This window comes from Apteryx mantelli, chromosome 12 (assembly GCF_036417845.1).
Source record: "Apteryx mantelli isolate bAptMan1 chromosome 12, bAptMan1.hap1, whole genome shotgun sequence".
NCBI classification, from domain to species: domain Eukaryota; kingdom Metazoa; phylum Chordata; class Aves; order Apterygiformes; family Apterygidae; genus Apteryx; species Apteryx mantelli.
In genome coordinates, this window is record NC_089989.1 from 17,805,191 (window position 1) to 17,827,117 (window position 21,927).

Here is a 21,927-nt window from a genome sequence, read left to right on the forward strand (position 1 = left end):
CTATTTTGTATTTCTCGTCTTCTAGAACTCTAATACTTCAAACAACAAAACCCAGAAACTCTTCTTCTGTGCTGCAGAGTAGCAGAGACACTCTGGTAGGGCTCTGTTCTCCTCCGTTACTGATGTACTTTGTTCCTTTTTATTCTTTTTTATCTTAATCAGTTGATCCAACTTTCTTCATTATAGAAGCAACTTGTGTATTGAAAATTATGCATTTTGACTAGTAGAAGGATGGCAAGTATTTGTCCTGGTTAAAGGGATAGAGACAGAGGAAACTATACAGCCTAAATACTCATAGCCACTAAGTAGTGTTATCCAGTTTTTCAGCAATTTATCTGATGACTGTTTTTATATATATAATAATATGTTCTAACCATAGGGTGCTGCTTCTGATGCCATTCAAGTCAAGGCACTCTAGCTCTGTGTTTTTGTTTAATTATACAGAGCCCTTTCTGCTTATCTTGGGCACTTTGTCATAGTTATTTATAGAATTTCTGGTTATACTGACTTGAACGCTGTTGGGAATAAGCGAGTTGATGTTCATCTTGGTTGAATGGATCGCGTTCTGCGCGATTCTTGTCACAAGAGTTTCTTACGCTAATTGGTTTGCTCTTTGGCCTGCGTGGACCGCAGTTCTTTGGGGATGTTCAGAGGCAGCCTGGATTTCTACCATGGTTGCTGGTTCTTGAAGCCTGGAGCCTTCCCCCCTCCTTCTCTCAGTCAGGACGCCTGTCTCCGGAGTGTATTCTTCTGTCACATTTGGTCTTTCCTCTTCATACGTTGTAGGGGTTTTGACTTTTATACTAACTGGCAGTAAGAGTTTATTCTACTTAAAGGAAAAAGAAGCAAGATGAATTGAGGAAGCTCAGGAAAGACGGTTGTTTCCTGAATGCTGCACGTTATGAAATATCTGTGTTAAACTGGCATTTGATTATAATGACAAGATGTTCCTTGCAACACTTCATTTACTAGTAAACTAACGGTTGGCTTGGATCAGTCTGCCCTTTACATAATTATGAAGTATAATAATTAGAGAAGCAGTATTCCAAATAATATGCTTTACTGGAGCCCAAGGTTTATAGAAAGACAGTTATGAAGGACTTTATTAATGGGAAAATAAGTTGCACAGACTGGAGTTGACCTCAGCTTTGTCTGAATCTTCATTAGCCAGGAATACATCACTGCTGGACGAGTTAAGAGCTATTTTCATTGCCCAAACAAACGCACTTTCTAATAGACCTCTTGATCTAAAAGAACAAGTTGTTCCTAGAAACCAAGAACCATAATTTTATCTTGCTTGGATCTTTTAGTAAGGATAGTTTGCTAGTTTTTTTGGGAGGCACTGTACAGTTGTAACAAACTGAGGGTGAGCTCATAATATTTTTTTTTCTTTACGCTGAATACAGTGTACTTGGAAGAAGAATCAGAAAGCCAAACGGCTTATTTTCTGCTGCTATCTGGACACTTCAGGTTAGAAAAGAGAAAAACTAGACTATTTCTGCTATACAGGAAGTGGATACCACTCAGAGTTGTTTGGCTTCTGCTTGCGATTAAATGCAAACGATTGGCTAAGAATCATGTTTCATGCGGTAGCAGCTGCAAGTAAGTAGCTGATTAATAATCTCTGATTAGTCATTACTGATGCTGTATAAATGTACTGCTGCACAAAGAACAGGAGGGAGCTTGTGTCCTTGGCTTAGATCATGGTCTTCATAATTTTGATAGTCTGTTCTGAAGAAGTGGCTTCAAATACTTTCCATAAGCTGGGCTCACCTGTTCAGAAGGAGAACGTGCAAAGGAATTAATGGCAGTTAAGAAGAAGGAACAGGCTATGTATTTTAAGAATGATCTCTGAAATATAGAAAGCTAGATCACTTTAAATCTTTTACAACTATATGCAAGATCTCTTCCCCTATAATATATACTGTCCTTCTGTAACCAGTTCACAATACTTCTTACCTCAAATGGGATAGCATACAATTTAACTTCAAAAAATATGCTTGAACTTGACTATTTGTTAAAGGCAAATTTTGTGCTCACCTGTAGAATTTCAAAGGGAGGGCTGATTACCACAGTAAAAAATGTCACTTAAGGCAAGATGAGTTTTCAAACAGAGCAGTAGCCATTTGCATCATGCAAGGTTTTACATTACTCTGCAATGTGGATGAATTAAGAAGTGAAAGTAAAATGCTAAAGATCATGAAGGGTGAAATTGCCTTGTTTATTGTTTATACTCTTTTTCATTAAAATATTATTTAAAAAAAATTACACTGGTAAAGGTACTAGTCAATGGAGAACACCTTGCTATTTGTGTCTCTCGCAGCCATCTAGAGTTATTCTGTAATACTAATTATGTAAAGAGACTTTTTTTAGCTTATTTTGTACAATATTACCAGTGTCATAAGTTTAAAAAAAAAAAAAACAACAACCCAAAAACCCAAAAAACAAAAAAACCCAAACACGTTGGTGGCACACAACAATCCTGCTCCCTAGTACAAGTCTACAACTTGGTGATGGATTACAGCACCCAGAGTACTAGTTACCCCTCTTTAAATACTAGCAATTGGAGTAGATTTAAGCACTAGCGATTGAAGGATCCCCTCTGATGTTCACAGGGAGGGATTGCATTAGTTGCAAATGGACAGCAGAGCTCTTCAGTTGACGATGGTACTTTAAATGGTGGGGACAAGATTCCTCTTGCCTGGCGGTTTGTTCTGCATATGAATTGAAACTAAATGGCTCTTGTGACCTGCTTCTGTGCCCCCTCCTTCTACTATCTCCCCCTTCACCCTGGGATACGGGATAGGTATGTTTGATATGTACGTTTGCACAGGGCCCCGCTGACTGTTTTGAGTTATGTCGGAGTTAAGACTGTAGTTGCTATAACTGGAGTATCACAGTTCATGGTTCACAGTGGGATACTGAGAATTAAAGGCTCTTATTCTGCTTACTTTTATCTGCCTTGCCTTATTAAAAAGAAAAGCAAACAATTTCTACTGTGGCTAATACAAAAGCTGCCTGGCTGTAATCTGGCATCCATACCTGCTGGTTGGTCGGTGACTTCTGAGCCCACTCGTAAAGCCGATGGTAAACCTGTCCATCATAACTGCCAAGTGCAGAATTCAGACTCTTATCTGTGAAGTCAAAAGCATCCACTAGTGGAACAGCATCCATCCTAAGGAGATGAACGACATTCATGTTAATGAGGTAGATATAGCTTTGCAAAAGAGCAAAATAAGTTGGAGGTGAACTTCTAAGTCAGTGGTCCAAGTTCTTCTGTCCAGAATTCTTGCACCGGTGTTCCCTCTTGCCTAAATTGCAAGGAAAATCCTGCTTGTTTTGATTCCTCAGTGGCATGTTCTGTCACAGACAACTCAGTGCTTTATTGGTGAACGAGTGTTTCCAAGTCATGTAATCTCTGAGGGTCAGCCCCTAATTTAGCACTCAATGTCATGTCAGACTGTTTTATCAGCAGACTCTGCTTGTTTCTTTGTTTTGTTTTTTTGTTTTTCCCCTCCCCTCCTGCTATATGTGTTTATCTTACAAAATGGAATAAGGTTACTGCCAGTTTGATCTGAAGTGCTTTGCTGATCTCCACTCTTCATCTACTCTTAAGCGCTACTGCAACATCATCATGGGGCACGCAGGCCTTCTGCTGTCATCAGCATATCTCTAAGAAAGCAACCCTGCGCCACGTTGGACCAAGGGCCCGTTTAGCCCAGTGACCCATCTCTGACAGTGGTCTACAACAGATAGCTAGAGAAAAGCATGAGATAAGGGCAAGTATGTAATGACACTTCCAGCTGTGCTTTATCAGCATTTCCTCTTAAGCAGGCGGTGGTTTCTTTCTTCCTTATCCTCCTATTGCTGTACCCCACACAGGAGGTGCATGGATGCAGAGTGGCTTGCTCAAAAGCCATCGTTTGCATCTACGAGTTCCTTCTGCGGAAGGGCTGCTATTCTTTTTCCAGACCAGAAATATTTGTATCCTTTTTCCTAATCCTAAATAACTGACTTTAATTACACAGGTAAATACCCTCTCCTTTCTTGAATCCTGTTAACAAGGCATGGACTAATACTGAGAAGTTAAAATGAATTCTGAAGATAGCTATGTGAAATTATGGACTTTTTGAAAATGAATCTTAAGCTTATCCCCTCTTCAATTTTGTGATTAGTTCTGAAAATACCTGCTGTTTGGCTCACTCCTGTTCAGCTGTTGGTTATGGTGTGTTCTTGTTTCTCACCGACTGACTTAAGTAGGATTTTGCATGCAGTAGCAATTCACTTCTCTGCACTCTGTTCTTAACAAATAGCACCGTATAGTAAAGATGAAGCCTTTGTGAAAATGGCTTCAGTCATGTGGTGTGTAATAAGTGTTCTTTACAAGCAGATCAAGCTTAGAAAACTTTCTTGTAAACATAGAATTACAGCCAAATGTGATGTGGTGTATATTTAGGTGTGATTGTGCTGCAGCTTGTGTTGTCAGTGCAATGTTGAGCAGATGCGTCTGCGCTAGCGCTAGTCAGAATCGTTCGGGTACCAGTTGCAACTCAGCCATGGCAACAGGGTAGGCTGTAGTAGCGGCTGCTTAAGCAGGTTTTGCAGTCTGTGCTCAGAGGCTGCTCTGGTTCCCTCCTGCCAGTGCTGCACTGACTACATATTTGACTGCTTTGTCTCTACTGCGAATCGAGGAAAGTGTTTAGGATTTCTTGATTTATAATTCAAGATTTCATGTTACAGAACTTGAATTCAGTGATTACAGGGGTGCTAGATGCTTAGATCTGTTTTGCTGTGAAAATGAGTTCTGCGCAGATATTTCGATCAATTTCTTTTGCTGTCAGGCAATGAAAATAAGAACCGAGTGAGGTGGGATTGACTTTGGAAATGTTGGTATAGGGACAGCAGTGCCATTTTATATTTGTCGCAGAGACAAACTGAATAGCTGTGTCCCTCCTCTCGTGCTAGAGCAGCTCACCGAATGACAGCCAGGAGGTCCAGGTACGACGCTGTGACCAGGTCCATTTGAGCTCCAGATAGGTATCCATCATACAGGAAGTCTCCTGCGTTTGAGAAGATACCATGTAATGCAAAGAGGTCACAAAGATGTTTCATAACCTTCTGGATACCAGCCTTGTTGTCAAGTTTTTCCACAGTTTCCACAAAGATTTTCACAGTGATGTAGTGGCAGTGAGCCTGGAAAACAAATACAATCAACAGTGAATACACCTCTAACCCTTTTAGCAGGCCAAGTGACTCAAATGTTCTTGCAAAGAATATAAAAACCTTTTGGTTTTCCTGGCAATTTTCCAGTCTGTATTCTTTGTTTGTCAGTTGACTAGGCCTTTTGCATTCATGTCTTACTGCTACAGTAGAGAAAAGTGTTGGGGATGTGAACAGTCAACACAGTGGTATTTGTAAATGCTAGAAAACTGCTTCAGAAATCGTGGTAGTACTTATTCTAGATATTTTTGGTGAATACCCCAAAGAGTTTGTATGACAGAAACACATCGGAATGTGCTTGTGTTAATCTCTAGCAAGTAGTATCTTGGTTATATATCAACAAGGAGATAATGCATTTTGTTGAAGACCCTGTACTCGTGATACGTTGCTCAGTGTCTGTGAGGCTTCAGTGCTAGAAACATCCACTGTCACGGAAGAAGAATGAAACATGCCTCTTTTGCATTAGTTGTTTTAAGTAAACTGATCGTTCCTGGGTCAGCAACTAGTAGAGTGTCTAACTGCTGACTTGCAGAAATTTCAACTTAGTACAGCCGAGCTCCAGAGTAAATGAAGCAGCTGGCTCTACCTGCTTGGGAGAAGGGGGTGTCTTGTTATTCTGACTACTCAGAGAGGTTAGCGGTGTTGCTATCTGCATGGTTTCAGTCCTTCACTGTACAGTTCTCCTCCCAGCTGTGGGTGTTTGCAAGGCACGCCTGCATCGCCAGTGTGGCCAAGGCACATGGAGGTCAGCGTGGACTGCCAAACCTGCCCAAGAAGCTCAGTGACTGCTCATGCAATTAACCCGTGTGGAGTCCGCTGCAAAGCCACAAGCAGTGTCTGTGCTACCTAGCTGAGACCTGGCAGCCGTTCGTTTGCGTAGCTGCCACGGCAGCAGCATGGACAATCCTTCAAGGAAGGTGTGGAATGAGAAGTAAATACAGAAGTGCTCCAAGAAGGTAGCAGACTATCAAGTTTTTAAAGTTATGGGGAAAACTCAAGGTTTTTGGGGGAATCTCCCTCCTCTTGAAGTATCTAAGAAACTCTGTGGGTCCAGATCCTGTTTCCTGAAGAGTCTAGGGCACTTAGCAGTGCACTTGTCACTGAAAATATCACAGCTAAGCCTCTGTATATGTTAGGCTCTTTGGAAATGGTTTCTTTCTGACTAGTCTTCTGTCTAGATTTTCCTCCTTGCCCATCAGAGATAACCATATTCAGGTTCCTCCTCTGACATATGGTCTCCTCTCCAGTCCAAGAGACTTTCGCCACTGATTTGAGTACATATGGGAATAAACTGCTTGTTCGGGTTTGTGCACAGGGAGTGCTGGTCAGAAAGTTTTTAATTTTTTTTTTTCTAGAGGTAATTTCTGAATAGGAACACTTCAGTTTCATTCCACTAGAAATGTATTTACAGTTGAACAATTATTGGGAAACTAATTAAAAAGAAAAAAGTTTTGTTTACGGGTGCTCTCCTCTCCTGTTTATTTTTTTGAAGAAATTGACTCTCTTTTTCTACTCTTTTTTTCAAGCTTACAGCATTGAATAATTGGTGCTTCTGCTGAATCTGTGTAGTTGGAAAATCGAGGGTCACACACAGCAGAAAAATCATCACATATAATACTAGTACTAAGAGCTAATCTTTGCTCACTTACTCAGCGAGTTCTTGTTTTTAAAGACTAGCTAACATGAGAGGATAAATGCTTCTCATGTTTTTGAAAGAATCTTGTCTCTTTCTGAGAAAGAGTTTGCTCTATCATAGACTTTACCTAATTTGACTAAGTGCAAGTCTTCCCTACTATGAAATTACCTAAATGATATTACTGCAGTTAAGTATGTGTAGAGCTCCTTTTTGCATGTGAGAGATTTGTAGCTAAGTCCATTTCAATCTGGGTAAGCTCAGTCTGAACCATAGATTACACCAAGATGTTCTTCATTTAAAAATTGAAGCAAGGTAAAAGAAGCCACAGATCTGTTTCAAAATCTTCCTCTCCTCATTTTAGGAAGGAAGGAAGATCTACTATAATTGTAGATAAATTTCACTTTTTTTGCATCCTAGAGATACTGAAATATCAGTGGTTTTGTTTTTCATTTAAATGTAGGGCTTCTTTTTATTCCTTGATTTCTTTTGTGTTTAATTATGTACCACATGGCAGTAACCCCCTGTTTTGGGGAAATAATGCTGTTGTCCCCGTCCTATTTCAGCTGAAGGAATATGTTTTGCCTGCTTAAGCCATGTCAACAGGGAGTGGTTTTTGGATATCTTGTTAATTTGACTTTGCTAATTTGATTTCTTCTAGTAGTAATTTAGACACTGGACTCATCACAACTTTTTATTGTTTTCGCTGTGTTTATCTTTCCTTTTGAGAGCAGAAGATGTAAGAAATAGCAGGTGCATTTCACCCTAGCTTTCAGTAGGCAAACTGAGGGGAGACTTTCACCTGAGAGCCAGAATTGCCAGGTTCTTGTAAAAAGAGGGGCATTAGCTGGAGATGGTGGGTTCTGGTTGCAGGCCATGGGAGGTCTGATTCTGCTACAGGTGGCAGCACAACCACAAGCATGTTTCTTCTCCCATATGTTTCTACCCCGTCCTGTCTTTTCCCTCCTGGTCTATTCAGATGGGAAACTCTTCCCACCAGGAATTGTTTCTTACTATGAATTTCGACTGTGTAGAGCGCGGTGGTACCCTGGTCTTAGTGGTGTCCTTTAGATGCTAGCATGAAACAAAAACAGTGTCGAGACCTTTTCAGGCTAACTGTGCTGTTTCTATTGCCTGTTGTATCGTAACCACGTATGTCTAATAAGCATAGAAATTGCACTAACCTGTGCGGCCTTTACCAGCTGTACTGTGCACTGGTTCCAGGCTTCGTGCTTTTTGGCTCCTGACTGGATCAAGTGCTGTAGTTTAGCTGCGTTGCTGCTTAAGAGTCTGGAAAATTGAAAAAACTTACTTAAATACTCTAGCCCACATGCACTCGTTTCATACTCAGACTTGTGTGTGATCAACAGCAAAATGGCATTTCTGAAATTCCGCGTTGTCTATACCTCACAGGAGAGAACTTTAGTCATGCAAAATGAGCTATCTAAGTACGAACTGGAGCAAAGTGCCCACACCACCCAGGTACCTTCCACAGCTCCCATTATAGTTTGCTGGGGAGCCTTCTGAGGGTGTTCTTTTTTCTTTTTTTGAGGGAAAGTTTGCAAAATAAAATAAGGTGACAATAATATCAAACTGATGTTACATCATGTTTCTGCTCTTCTACACAGGGATCCAAATCCTGCTCCTGTTTACACTGGTTTGAATGACATCAAGATTGTCTGTCTGTTTATGTAGTTTTCAGAGATGATACATATGCTACCTATAAATGCGCACATAATACTTATGGATGAGGCCACTCATGATAGCATTTTTATTTGTATTGAATAATTGACTGGGTAGTTGAACAGCTACAGACAGAATGTGAGGCTTTGTGTTTGCTGCAGTATTAATTGAAAACAAACATCAGTTTTTCAGGTATGTGAAATTTTAATTTACCGTATAGAATTGCATAGGGTCCAGTTGCCTAAAGGTCTTACTGGATGACAACTCTGTGACATGCTTTGGGATTTATTTACATAGTGTCATCAGCTCTGCAGCGAATCAACTCTGTATGGGGTGTAGTTGTTGTATGTAGCACATAGCATAAAAACTTCTGCTGTTCTGAATGTGAAAGTTTAATATCAACATTTGACATGCATGTTAATCCTTTGTGAGGGGTTAAGTCTTCCTTTTCAGGAGAAGATGGTGTCAATTCTTGTTGAATTTAATGTTATTGTACCTCTCTTGAAAGAAGCTGAACTCCAACACATTTCTGATATCAGACAGAAAGCTCCTCTCCCTTCCTGCTTACTGACCTGATTGCCATTTGTTCATAGGCCTTCAGATAAACATCTGGACTGAGAAAATCCAACTTGTCCTTGGCTGGACACTTCCCGGGTTTCGCTGAAGACAAGTAAGTGACAGATGGTGGAATGGGCTGGCCAGCACTAGCTGCCATGAAGCACTTAATCAGGAACCTGGGAAGAGGGTAACAGTCAGAGCAGGCCGTTGTCACGATCTCCATGCAGCGAACGGCCATGCAAACAGGTAAGGTGGCGCTTCCCTGGGTTGAGCGAGGAACAGTAGTGTGCGACCCATCCCATCAGTGATCCAAAATGGACTAAACAAGTAGCAGCCTTTTGTTTTACCTGTTACTTGCAGTAACCTGATGTGTGATGGGCCGCAGGGATGGCTGTCTACGGTATTTAATGCTGCAGCAATCTGTAGTGATGAATTTTAGAAAGGAATTGGCTGTGGTTATTAGCAGTCTCTGCTGCAGGATGATTAAATGTGTTACCATCTTTGTAGCATGAGTCTCAGCACTGGGAGTCTTAATGCTGGTTTGGACTTAACCACTCTGATTCCCAACACACAGTCATGTCATGTTAACAAACTTGAGATGTTCCCTTGATGTTCACTTTCCTTGGAGCTAAATGTGAGCCAAAGGCACATTCTCCCACCCCCTCACTGATGCATTTCAGCCATGACCTACATTGACCATGTCTGGAAGTAAAGCATTAAGCACTTCTCTCTTGACCTTGTTGCTGATCTTGCAAGAAGAGGCAGTAATGAGTGCAGAGGTGTGTGCATGCAAGCACAGAGCTATGTGATTGTACCTTTTCCCTGGCGACTGTACTGTTTTTCTCCTTCTAGTAAAAACACGCATTGTTAAAAGTACAAGCAGATGTGCTTTTTTTTTTTTTCCCCCCTCTTGCGTTTCACCTACTCTGGATAATCATTAGTCTGTGTGCTCTGAGGAAAGTGGTGTTCTTAGAACGTTACTCGTCCAGGATCAGTATCCAGCAACTTTGCCTTCTCTGAATCAACCTCACTTTACCAATATCATGTTAAATCTGTTGCTTTAAAAAAGAAACCACAAAACTTGTATAGCAATGTTTTCACTGCATTACTAGACAAAGAGGAAAATGAGGTTATGCAGAACAGCATCTGGATATGTCCCACAACCAAAAATAGAAGAGATAATCCAGTTCCCACACACCTCCATGTCTATTAGAGAGAAAACATGAATAGTTTATGGCCTAAATTGTATTTTTAGAAGGTGTTATGGGAAAGGAGTAGCTGGTTTTACTGGTTTTGGAGAAGAAGTGGTAGAAGTTGAAAAGATGAGGGGGTGGGCTTTTAGATGAACAAATTTGAATTGTTACCTGGCAGTCTGCAGGAACAAAACTGTGTTTTCCCCTTCGTAAATGCAAGAAGCAAGTACTCTAGTGTACAAGGAAGGGAGTCCACTCAGCAGAGAGTACCCATGTCCTCCGCATGCTCTGAGGCAGATCTCCACTCCTGAAGTGCAGTATTGAGTAACCATGGCTTTAAAGCCCGAAGAAAATGCATGAAGCTGTTTTTGACAAGAAAAAAAACAAAAAACAACCCCCCCAACTATTAATGGTGAAAGTGTTTTAAAGCAATCCTCTGTACATGTTCATAAAGAGATAGGATGGTTTTCTTCTTTAAATTTTGTGCAATTTCTGTGGCATTAGATCTTCCTTTGCATGTGTGTAGGCTGAGCCGGGCCTCTGGTTTCTGTCTGGAATTCTGCACACCCTCATGCTGGGCACGCTGTTGTTGCTTTTTTGAGTTTCTTGCAACCAGCAGTGACTTTGGCTGCCCTTGTTCAGGGTGTGCTTTCATTTTAGGCTTCCAGTTGCAAGATCTCATGTTCAATCTGAAAAATCATGTTTTTGTTTTTGGCCCGGAAGTGAATATTTACATGTGAATTTGTAGATGAAGTTGTGAAATAATGGTTTGCACCATCAGCTACTCAGAACAAAGTTTTTATCAAATTAACATGCTTTCCAAGCCCTTTTCCTTCTATGATAGTTCTCGGAGCCAAAAGTTTGGGGCGGTGAAGCTAACGCTCTTGCTGATTGGTTGTGAACGTAAGGAAAGTTGTTTGATCTTTTCAAGCTTTGGCTTTCTAGTGTTACTGGTGGTGAGAGGAATACATGTGCAGTTTGCAAACTTCCTTTGAGATTTAGGGATGAGAAGTATAGCGTAAGTGCAAAATAACTTTGGAACTATTTCTGCGGCAGCTTACCTCTGGCAGCGAGTCAAAGTTCCTGCCCTGGATCTCTTGGTACCCCCTGTCGAACAGCTCGTGCAGGTAGATGTTGATGAAATGAAAGGCGTAGGCTGCTGCCAGCTGCGGCAGCAGTTTCTGTTGCTGGGTTTGGTAGTCAAGGATTTTTGCTTCTTGTTCCCTGTTGGAAAACAACTGATGAAGCCTGGAAAGCTGTGGGTGCAGGCACAGTGACTGTTAGGTTACCTTAACTGCGTCTTTGGTTACCGAGAAGTGGTACGTGAAAAGAACTGAGTGGATTTAATGGCAGCTCACTGCCACCAAGAGGAGAGGTTGGTCCCTGCTCTCCTGTCCCTGTGCTGCCTCTGGGGTTGGACAAGCATGACAAATCTGTCCAACTTGCTAAGCTGTTAGGAAAAACAAGCCTGACCAGGAAAAAAAGTGAACTTTCTGCCACGCTGGTGAATTAGATGAACAGAGTAGAAAAGGTTCTGTGTGATCAGTCTGCAGAGAGCGGGGACAGGGGCTGCAGGAGAGGATGAAGCCTTGAAGGACAGCAAGGTATTAGATGTCATAGCTGAGGCAGTGGCACTGCACCCTGAAGAGCTTTTGCTTTTCAAACTGGATCCTCTGGTCTTGGATAGAGTTAGGAGAGTGCCAACCCCAGCTGATGACTCCACAAGGCAGGCAGAGGATGCAACTGTGCTTTAGCGTTGTTGCCTGTTCAATGTAAAATAGGAATGCCAAGGTCATAGTCAAGCCTCTTACTAGCTGTACCTACAAGCAGATTGTTTTGCATTGCCGGTAGTTTTAACTTTTTGATCCTAACAGTCATAAAACAGAAAAGCTTCTTTGAGATAGAATTGCCTTTTGAATGTATAATTAGATTAGAACTGTACAGTTTCTTTTCTGGTGGGTCAGATTCTTCTGTTCCTTTGAACATATTTGGGTCTAAATTATTTTAAGCTTTTGGGGCTTTTTCTTTAATGTTGTTCTTTACCACTTTTCCTGTGTCTAGTACACTTAAGACTTCAAATGATGAAATTGGTTATTACAGGAATTTAGCATACAGTGTTTTTGTGTTTAGTTTTGCGTTTGAAACAAAGCATATTCTCGTTAGGATCTTATTTTTGAAAGGCCATTCAAGTTAAAATTTTGCAACCTACTCAAATGAAAATATCTATTTAAAAATTACAGGCATCCTTAGAAGACTAATAAAATTCAATGTTGTAAAGTGTGGATGCTGGAAGCCATGTTAATGTTGTATCTATTAGTAGGATGGTATAGAATAAGAATTCAGTTACTTGTCTGCTTTGTCTAGATTCTGCTGAGGTATGTGATCATGTGGGAAGGCTAGTCAAGAAAAATAAGTTGTCTGCATAAATTGCCGGACTATTCAAACCATGAAGCTTATCTCAGAAAAGCACTGTGAACATGTACTTTGACTGAAGCTTGTTAATGTAAATAATGGAGAAGAGTGTTGGTAATACCCTTCCTGTCTGGGCAGGGAAATAAGCCAATGATGTGCTGAAAGATAAGATGAAAGGCAGAAATAAAGAATGGTTTGGGGGAACATGGTGTACGGTCCCTTTCCCACTGTTGCTAACTTGAATGGCATTACCCAGGCTTTAACTTGGACTGCCGGCGAACTGCAGAATATCTGATGGCGATGGTGCAAGCTTTCATTAGAGGTAGTATAACTTCATCTGAAAGGATGGAAATGCGTACTGTAGTCATTGTGAAATAATTAATCTTCTTTGACCCCCATCTTACGTAGGTGCCATCTGGCTGAACCTAGAATTAGAGAGAGGGTTTTGGATGCCTCCGTCTTCAATACTGTAACTTTTCAGTACATAAGATGGTTCTGCAATCTCTATGCATAGAATACAATGGACCTTGAAACCTTTCACTGAATACAGAACTAAATATTGTCATGTATGATGGATGAAATGTATCCAACTGGAGATACAAACTGTTGCTGCTTCTAACTCTCATATGTTCTGCCTATCCTATAATCCTTAACTTTTGAACACGTGATTCCTGAGACAGCAGTGCATTTAGGACTTGGATAACTTCTGCCCTTGATAGAACTTTAGAAACTTGTGTGCACCTCAAAGTAAGATTTCTGCCTGAAATTTGGGCAAGTCCCTGTCATCTCTCTGGCTGTGCAGTGAGAATCTGATTGGCGAGTCTGTGATTTAAATGCCTTATGTACCTCGCAAAACCTGCTCAGCATGTTCTCCCTGGGGACGCGTACATTCTGCAGCATGAGGTAGCCATTGTCAGTGTGCTCAAAATTCATCTTGGGACCAATGTCTCCCACAGTCACTCCTACAAATGAGAAAATATATCCTATTTACTTCCACTGAAAGTCTTTTCTCCCTCTTTTGCAACAGGCTGGGGATCTCAAAGGAAGGGCATGTTCAACCCTGCTTTTCCCCCAGCATGAGTAACCTTGCCTGAGGGATGAAATGGGCATCTGTATGCCCTGTGATATTTTGCTTTCTTGAACCACCTGTTACCGATACTGGCTGGGGTCAGGACTGAAGTGTTAACTAGAGGTGGTCAGAGCAGTCCAGAGTTGGAACTGTGACACTGGTCAGGAAGAGGGCTTAGTTTGGATTTAACTGAGGATGCAATAAATGTTCCTTGAGATAAAAAGTTCAGGGTTAATAATAGCTATGCTTGGATATCTTTCTTGGCTTGGTTTTGGTGATTATAACTATCTGTGCTTACTCTCCCTGGGTCCAGTGTTTTAGAAAATACTTAAGGACAAAATAGGCAGAGCACCTGCAGAAGAGCTGCAGTGTCTAGAGTTGTTTACCTGGACGTGGCGAATGGTCCTGAAGGCTGCGTATCTGCACGATGAAGGGATGCACTCCGTAGCACTTCCCGTGGACATACAGCTGAGCAAATACCACGGTGTGGGTGGCTGACCTTCCCACTAGAAGAAGAAACACAATCGCATTCCCTTAAGACAAGATACTTTCCAAAAGCTTCCATAATTAATAGCAGTCAACACGGGTTGTGCGTTCAGTCTTGCTAACAAATAGGTCAGGATAGGTGTGATCCGCAGGTGCTGGAAGCCCGAGAATGCCTAAATCTGCATCCTGACTGCTCTTGGCTCTCAGAAGTCACATAATCCTTCTGCCTCTGTTGCTGCCTGTGAAGCTTGGATGACCAGTTTGCATCACTGGATGAGAAAAAATAAGTAATTAAAGCACATGTAGTACTGACAAAATGGGAAGTGCTGTGGCTGTGCTGAATAGCTCCAGTAATTACTCAGGACTCTGGATCTGTATGGAGTGTGCTGCTCTCAGTATAATTTTTGACCACCTGAGTATTACTTAGGAAGGGAAGAATGATTCCTGCAGAGGCAGGAGTTTCACTGAGTGAAATTCTCCAGCCTTGCCATCCAAGGGCTTTAATAACTATTGGTGGATCCCTTCTGGCCTTTAAATCTGTACGCAATCCTTTGGTCTCTTCCCATCCATAGATATTCTGCAACTCCCGCTGAAGTCTTCTCTTGCTAGCACCTTGCTCTCAGACATGGAGCTTGAGTGAGGCAAACCTAACAACTGAAGGAGGCAAATGATGAATACCAAACTTTGTGTGGTACTTACTGTCTCCAGGCCACCACTTCATTGCAGAGATCTTTGGTGTGTTCAGTAGAAACTCCTGAGTAGCGATATCAAAGACTGCTGTTGTTTCCAAACCCTGAAGATAAGTTCCTTTAACAAAAAAAAACCAAAACAGAAAACAAAGAGTAATTCCCAGGTGTATCGCAAAGATGATTAGGAAAATTGGAGGACTGTGTGTATTACCAGGCTTTTGTGGTTTACCTTCCTGGTGAGAGCTGTGGAACAATTTCCCTGGCAACCCCACACGATCTCCTGCAAACATCTCTAAAGCCAAATTGCAGCTTGGCCAGCTGCCTGGCTGACAGTGACCCTCCCCTCCACTGATCTTGACTGCCTGGTATCTAACCGTAAGCTTTCCTCCTCACTCCTGGAACTTAGAAAAAGTTGACAAAACCAAAACCACTGCATGTCCAGCTTGCAGAGGAATGCTGAAGGAAAGCAATCTCTCAGCTGAAAGTGTCCTCTTCCTCCTGGGCCATTCCTGCCTCAGCAAAACTCTGGACAGATTGAACTCGAGTTCCCCTGAGAATCTGGGCCAGTGCCTCTCATCCTATGGCAATGCTACATGTTCTTCGTAGCCTTACCATGTCCAAGTTCGGTCTGGGCGTAGCTTCCTATAATTTGATGTTCAGTGGCGAGAGGAATCCATTTGGCAACCTGTTTATCAGAGCCCAGTACTGAAATACTTCTCATGAAGACACGGTGAAGGAGAAACGCTATGTCTCCTGAAAGCCACCTAGGGAGGAAGCACAGGTGGTGTTTTGGGGCTATGCTTAATGAGGCAATTGCAATGTGGCTGTCACTAGGTAGTGCCACCTGCCAAACTTTGATTTCTTTGTTGTCATATCTTACGCAACAAGCGGTATCGATATAGTGTTGCAGAAGTGTTCTTTCAAGCTGGTTTTGTGCCTTCTTTCATAACATGCTTTATTATTTCACTTGCTCTTGGAGGTGTGGCCTGTTTTCTGATTAGCAGATGCTGAGCTTCTAGAAAACCACTGTCCAACTCCAAAGGCTGCACATCTCTGACAGCTTTGCTAACTCTCCTTGTCTTTTTTTGACTTTGTAGGTGTTTTCCCCTCACCCCCCTGTTTTTTGAATCACATTTTAAGGCTGAGCTGGGGTGGGGGAGCAGGGAAGGAAAAAAGAAGAAACACTCTGACAGCTCGGTGTTGGGTGTATTGTACTGAATTATATCTGTAGTCATCTGAGACGTGGATTTGCTGACCTTCCTGTTCCCATTCTGGGACAATACCTTTGTATGTTTGGTTTGTTGCTATACTGTTTCTTGAGTGTTTGCTGTCACTCACCATCAGAGATAGGATACCGGGGTATGTGGAGCTTTGGCCTGACTTAATGTGTTTTTTTGTGGAACAAACTCAAGTACATCCTTGTAAGCCCTGTTTTAATGTCTGGTCAGGTCCTTGACCATCTGGTATGGCTGTGCACATCCTAAAAAGCATTGTGCTGGAAGCACTTAAATGTAGTAACTTCCATGGTCCAAACCTGCAACTCATTTGTTTTAAGGTTTTATTTTTTGATAGAAATCCTGAAAAGAGAATATGAGGAATATATTCCCTCTTCCTGGGATTCCTCAGAATATGGTTAAATCACCCCACAGATATGAATGTATGTACTCACATACCTAAAAACAAATGGCTCTGCTGTTCTCATTAGTACTGTGTGATTTTTTTTTTTTTTTTTTTTTTTTTTAGCACCTTCCTTATGCAGTGCTATAATAAGTATCTGTTTCTAAATAGATACCTTTTATTTTTAACAAATGACTATGACCTTTCTTTTATACTGGACCGGAGAGAGAATTAGTCATGCTGAAAAAGTAGGGAAAAAATGAATAAAGAATTTAAAGGCAAATGGCTATGATTAACAGAGATAACTTAAACCTTTGGCAGCCCCTCCAGAAACAATGTTACTTTAACTGAAATTTGGAAGATGAATTTTAGATGTGTACAAGTGATTCACCCTGTCCAACACCAGGAGGCATCAGGTTTTTTGTTGATAAGAACTTACTGCTCACCTGCTATATCATAGCAAAAGGATTATCCTAGAAGGCAATCTGTGTTCTTAATTCAGCAAAATATGTTAGTACAAGGCTGGCCCTGCTGAACCCTGTGGCATCGGGGGCCTGATAAAAGCAAGTATAGGCAGGATAGACTCTGGGATGTTTAGTTTTGTGATATTTTTTAAATCTTTGGGGATTTTTTTCTTCTGAGGGTGGAATGGAGAGCTGCTTTCTGTTTGGAGATGTAACTATCAGCTCCAAGAGCTCTTGATAGAAAACTTCCCCTTTTATCAGTCCTACTTGCTACAGCAGGCAAAGAGCTTAGCATAAAAAAATCATAATCTTTCATATGATGAAATACTGGAAGAGCGTCAACGGTGTTTTGTAAGATCGAGGCATTACTCTTTTGAATGATGCTTTTAAACTCGCACCTTCTTAGTGAGGATGTAACCCTGCAAAATTGACAGCGTGTACTGGACAGCAGCAAACAGAGTACCTCTGTTTAGCAAAGTGGGGGGGAAGTGGGGCAAGCAATTACAAGAGTGAGCTCAACTCCATGCAAAGTATTAAGAGAAAATCTTGAAGGAAAGAATTGTGGGAAGTATTTTATTCTGTTTATGTACAAACTAAGTTCTCACATCATGCCGGCATAGCTTGGTATTTTTTGATAGAATAGAAGTTTTCTAGATAGACTAAATTTGACATTTTCTCTATCTGGAAGTTAGTCATGTAACTGAAATAGCACCACTTAAAATTCTGATTATAGGTTTAAAAATGGCTGAGGAGTAGTGAGAGAGCTGCAGCACAGGCTAGGAACTTGTTGAAGTGGATATATCATGTTGGTGATGTGAACTGCTGTGATTTATCAAGCTGCTTTTCATACAGAAGTACTCTGTTTCTGTGCTGCTCCTTGAAAAGTTCTCTTCCGCATATAATAATGCTTCCCTCTCCTAAGCATGCTGCTAAAATGAAAACCTGCAGCACATTAGTATCAAAGCCCTGTCTATCAACAGTTGGCCTCTCCCAGCCTTTACCATAGCTCATTGTGTTGGCATACAGGCATTTTAACAAAAAAAATTAGTTGTATATTAAAAAAAGTTACCTGTAAATGTACTTGATTTCAGGCCCATTCTCAGTCCATCCCATTTCACGCATCTTTTTCTGGAGATGAACAGCCCTTCTGACTGCTGCTTCATACCTCTCATTCTGGCTCTGGAAATACTGATTTTCTCGGCTAAATGCAGGGTCGCTTTCAATAGCTTCAACTGTAAGGCAATACGGGACAGTTTATTCTACTGTGGACTTTCTGCGGGAAACCGGAGTCCTGCTGTGACATGTTGTCTTCTCCACGAGAACTGCAGGTCCCTTCTTTCTTCTTGTCTCAGCAATGGAAACTTTTTCCCTCAGGATTTATTAGTTCAGCAGCAAGAGAGAGGTGGTCACACCCAGCTTTGAGAAGAGGTGTGTTTGAGGAGAAAGGAGGAGAGGGGGAACCAAGTGGTCCTGTGATAAGGGTTGCTGTTAAGTCAAGTAGAAATGATGGGCTTGGAGTGTAAGGTACCTTCCCTGGTCACTGCGTAGGAGGCGACTTTATACCAGGAGAGTTTTTCTTCAGATAGCAAATGTTACAAATCTGGCTGTTTCTAATTGGTGTTACTGTGATTAAATGGTAGCAAGTGTTGAAATTATCAGAGTTGTGCACAGAGGTTGCTACCGGTCAGAGCAGTGCCGGTACCTGCCAGGGTGTCCTACTCAGCAATGGCAACTCGGCTTGGGACTTGACTGGACATTCACAATGTTAGGGAGCAACTCTTTGGCTTGCTCTTTCTGTGTCAGACTGGACAATCATGCTGGTCTCTTTTTGCCTCAAAACCTTTGTCCGTTCACATTTAAGATGTACTTAACTACAATTGTACCATAAAGCACACAATTCCAGTGGCTTGTGCCCTTTTCATTCACTAAGAATGTAATATGGGTGTAATTGCAGAGTCAAAAGAGCATCCTTTCCTCTCTTCATTCTCAGCAAAGTCATCTTTCAGCATGCACATCACAAGCGAGAAAGCTTCTCACCCTCGCCAAACAAGCCCTGCAGCAGACCCACCGTGACACACGAGATATTTCCCGCTCTGCCAAGTCTGCCTTGCTGAGAAGGGCCGTTCTGCTTTGGTTAAAGCACAACGTGCATCGCACGTCTGCCAGGCAGCGCTGGCCCCTCTGCGTGTACAGATCTGCTTGCGCAGAAAGGTTTGCCTGTGCGTTGCTTGCTTGTTGTATCCCAGTTTAACCAGTCTTGCCAGAAACCTTGGGAATGAGAACAGGGATGGGGAAAAGCTTCAGAAAGCCAGCCTGGTGTAAACTGGTGGAGCTGAAGCGACTGCAGCATGGTCGTGTTGATTTACACAAGCGGAGGGCACTAACTCCACTCTGCTACTTTCTTAAAAGACAGACAATAAGCAAATATCCAGGAATGCAAAAAACATCATGCAAAGAAGGAGCAGAAAGGAGCATGGGTGTGTTTTGTGTCTGCCAGCAAATGCAAACCTCGTAAGACTGACTCACCAATGGCCCTCCGCATCCGAGTGTGCTCAGCACCGCCATCCAGCCTGGCAGTGAGCTTCTCCACGCTGAAGGAGGCTGTCAGTCTCTCGCTGGCAAGGTCGGGGTTTACACCGCTGAGGACAGAGTCCTGCAAGTGTTTGCTAGAGTCCAGCAGAGCCATCCTGGAAGCTGAGGTGCTCTGAGGAGGGGTGAGACTCATTAGTTGTTGGCATCCCTTTAATTGGTTGTTGATGTCTTGTTTCATTTACATGACTGGGGTTTAGTGCAGTGAAAAACGGTTTAACTTGAGTACGAGTAGATGGCCAAGATTTTTGCCCCTGCAGAGGTAGCCTGGCTAATCTGGGCCATGGCTCCCTGCCTCACCCCTGGCGAAGGGCAGCTGGCCCGGGGAAGCTTTCTGCAACGATTGCAGAGCACTGGGGTCTGAAAACAGAGGTAGAAGTGTACTTTGTACACAGCAGCAGGCATGCCAATTAAAAAAAAAAAAAAAAGGATTTACATAAGTGTTTAAGCACTGTCTTGTCTTCTTTGCGACAGTACAGAATATGAAAGTTTAGGGTACTCTAAGGGCTCAAAACGGAGGTTTTATGATTTATTTATTACATAAAAGCTTTCTTTTCACTCTCATCAGCCTGCCTGTTCCCAATATTTTATGAGAAGATATTATTTGAATATCCCCCAATTATAAGTCTAAGAAGGCTTTTAAGTATTGCCAAGTCCCCTCCCTGCATTAAGCATCCCCGCTGTTGCTGTCACCGGTGCTTACTGGGAAGGGGCTCCCTGATGTCAGGTCGCAGGCACGGCCGGTGTCCGCAGGCGGCAGCTCCTTCCCCTGCTGCCTCTGCAGTGTCCCGCTTCCTGCGGAGCTCTGTTTTACGTTAACTTCTAACTCGGTAATTCCTTTATTAGCAGGGTTTTTAGTGGGGACCCTAATTGTCCTTAATTCCCACTTTTCTGATGTTCAGACCTTTAATTCAGGGTAGGTGGCTTACTGTCTGGGCAGGGAAAGAGGATTCAAACCGGCGCTCTGAGTAAACAACAGGAACCCAAAGGTGCCCTTGAGCCGTACGGAGAAACAGCGTTGGAGCCAGCAGTACGGTTTAGCCGCAAGCTCCCTCTTTGGGAAGGCGGGTGCGAAAGATCTGTGGCGTCCGTCCGTTAGGCGCAAATGCAAAACCCACGTACCTTGTCTCGAGCGTCCTTGGGGAGACGGGTGGCTGGTGCCTCTGTGGCTCGGCCGCGGCTCCCAGCATTCCCCGAGCGGGGACCCTTGTCCCCGGGACGCCGGAGCCTGACCCGGCGTGCGTGCAGCGGCGTGCTGCAGCTGACCTCTGCCGGCTGCTCGGGGAGGCCTGCGCGCCTGCTTGGCGTAAAAACCCGGAGCCGCCAGCGCCCGAAAGCCTGGAGTCTCTGGGTTTCAAAAAATGCTGCTTTTCTGATCTGGCTTTAGACTGTTTGTGTGTTGCAGGTTGCAGTTTCAGCTGTTACCAACATTCCTCGCTGCCCTTGCCCCGGTGTTTTTTTTTCTGGTTTTGGGTAGCTATAATTTTAAGCTTGAGCCTGAGCAAACCCAGCAACCAGGAGGAGCAAGAATATGTCAAAACAAGTGGCTGTAAATGCAGTGAGTACGCTCATTGGGAGTGGACGCTGTGCCTAGCGGATTAAAGGGGCTGCCAGAGCTATAGGGCATTGAACATGGACATGCTGCTTGGTATCCCATCACATCCTGCAGCGATTTGGGGTTGCCAGCACTCGGGAGCCAGGTGCCTCTTTCTGACATTAACCATGGACCTTCTCTGTTTGCTCTGCTCTTTTCTTTTTGCCAGTGTCAGAAGTGCTCAGCCCCGTGCATGAGCTCTATACCTCATGGCATTTTCATACAAGTCGAGTCCACGTGCCCGTGGGGTGCACAAGGACCTCGCAGGGTGTGGTAGGAACCAACAAAATCCGCCACAGTGTATGGCTGTGATGTGTTGGAAGAACAGTTCTACATGTTGCTAATATTTTGGTTCAGTGTTTTTCTCCACTTCCCTAAGCATGCATATCTTGGGTATCATGTTGATATCACAGATTTCCTATTATGGCTCTATCAGCATAAAACTTGGCAGTCTTTGGCAGTTTTAGATTATTTCTTGAAATGACCTAAATATGAAGAAATACCTAGGATAGGCAGATGAGAATCTGACCTTCCCTGTGGGGAATGCCCAGCTGTGCCCTGTCTGAGGATACAGCTAGCTCAAGGAAGAAGAGCTGAATTTGCCATTTCTGAGACAGTAGGGAGAAGTAAATTAGGTAGGTTAAAAATAAGGGTCCTGCAGTAAGCAATTGCATTGCAGCAAGCAATCTAACAGCACTTTAGGAATGAGTGCAGAGGAAA

At 42.7% G+C, this 21,927-nt stretch overlaps 1 protein-coding gene across 1 annotated transcript; it reads right to left on the reverse strand.

Moving 5' to 3' along the window:
* Nucleotides 1-1,043: 1,043 nt before the first annotated feature.
* On the reverse strand, nt 1,044-20,775 carry ACOX2 (acyl-CoA oxidase 2). The gene is made up of 15 exons (XM_013948873.2): nt 20,736-20,775; nt 19,551-19,728; nt 18,094-18,256; nt 15,556-15,707; nt 14,954-15,061; nt 14,155-14,274; nt 13,546-13,661; nt 12,952-13,124; nt 11,349-11,511; nt 10,459-10,649; nt 9,109-9,270; nt 8,038-8,143; nt 4,976-5,193; nt 3,043-3,175; nt 1,044-1,773 (listed from the first exon to the last, which is right to left on the reverse strand). Exons 2-15 carry the CDS (start codon nt 19,708-19,710, stop codon nt 1,711-1,713), a joined length of 2,028 nt encoding a protein of 675 aa, XP_013804327.2. The 5' UTR covers nt 19,711-19,728; nt 20,736-20,775; the 3' UTR covers nt 1,044-1,710.
* Between the last annotated feature and the right edge of the window lie 1,152 nt (nt 20,776-21,927).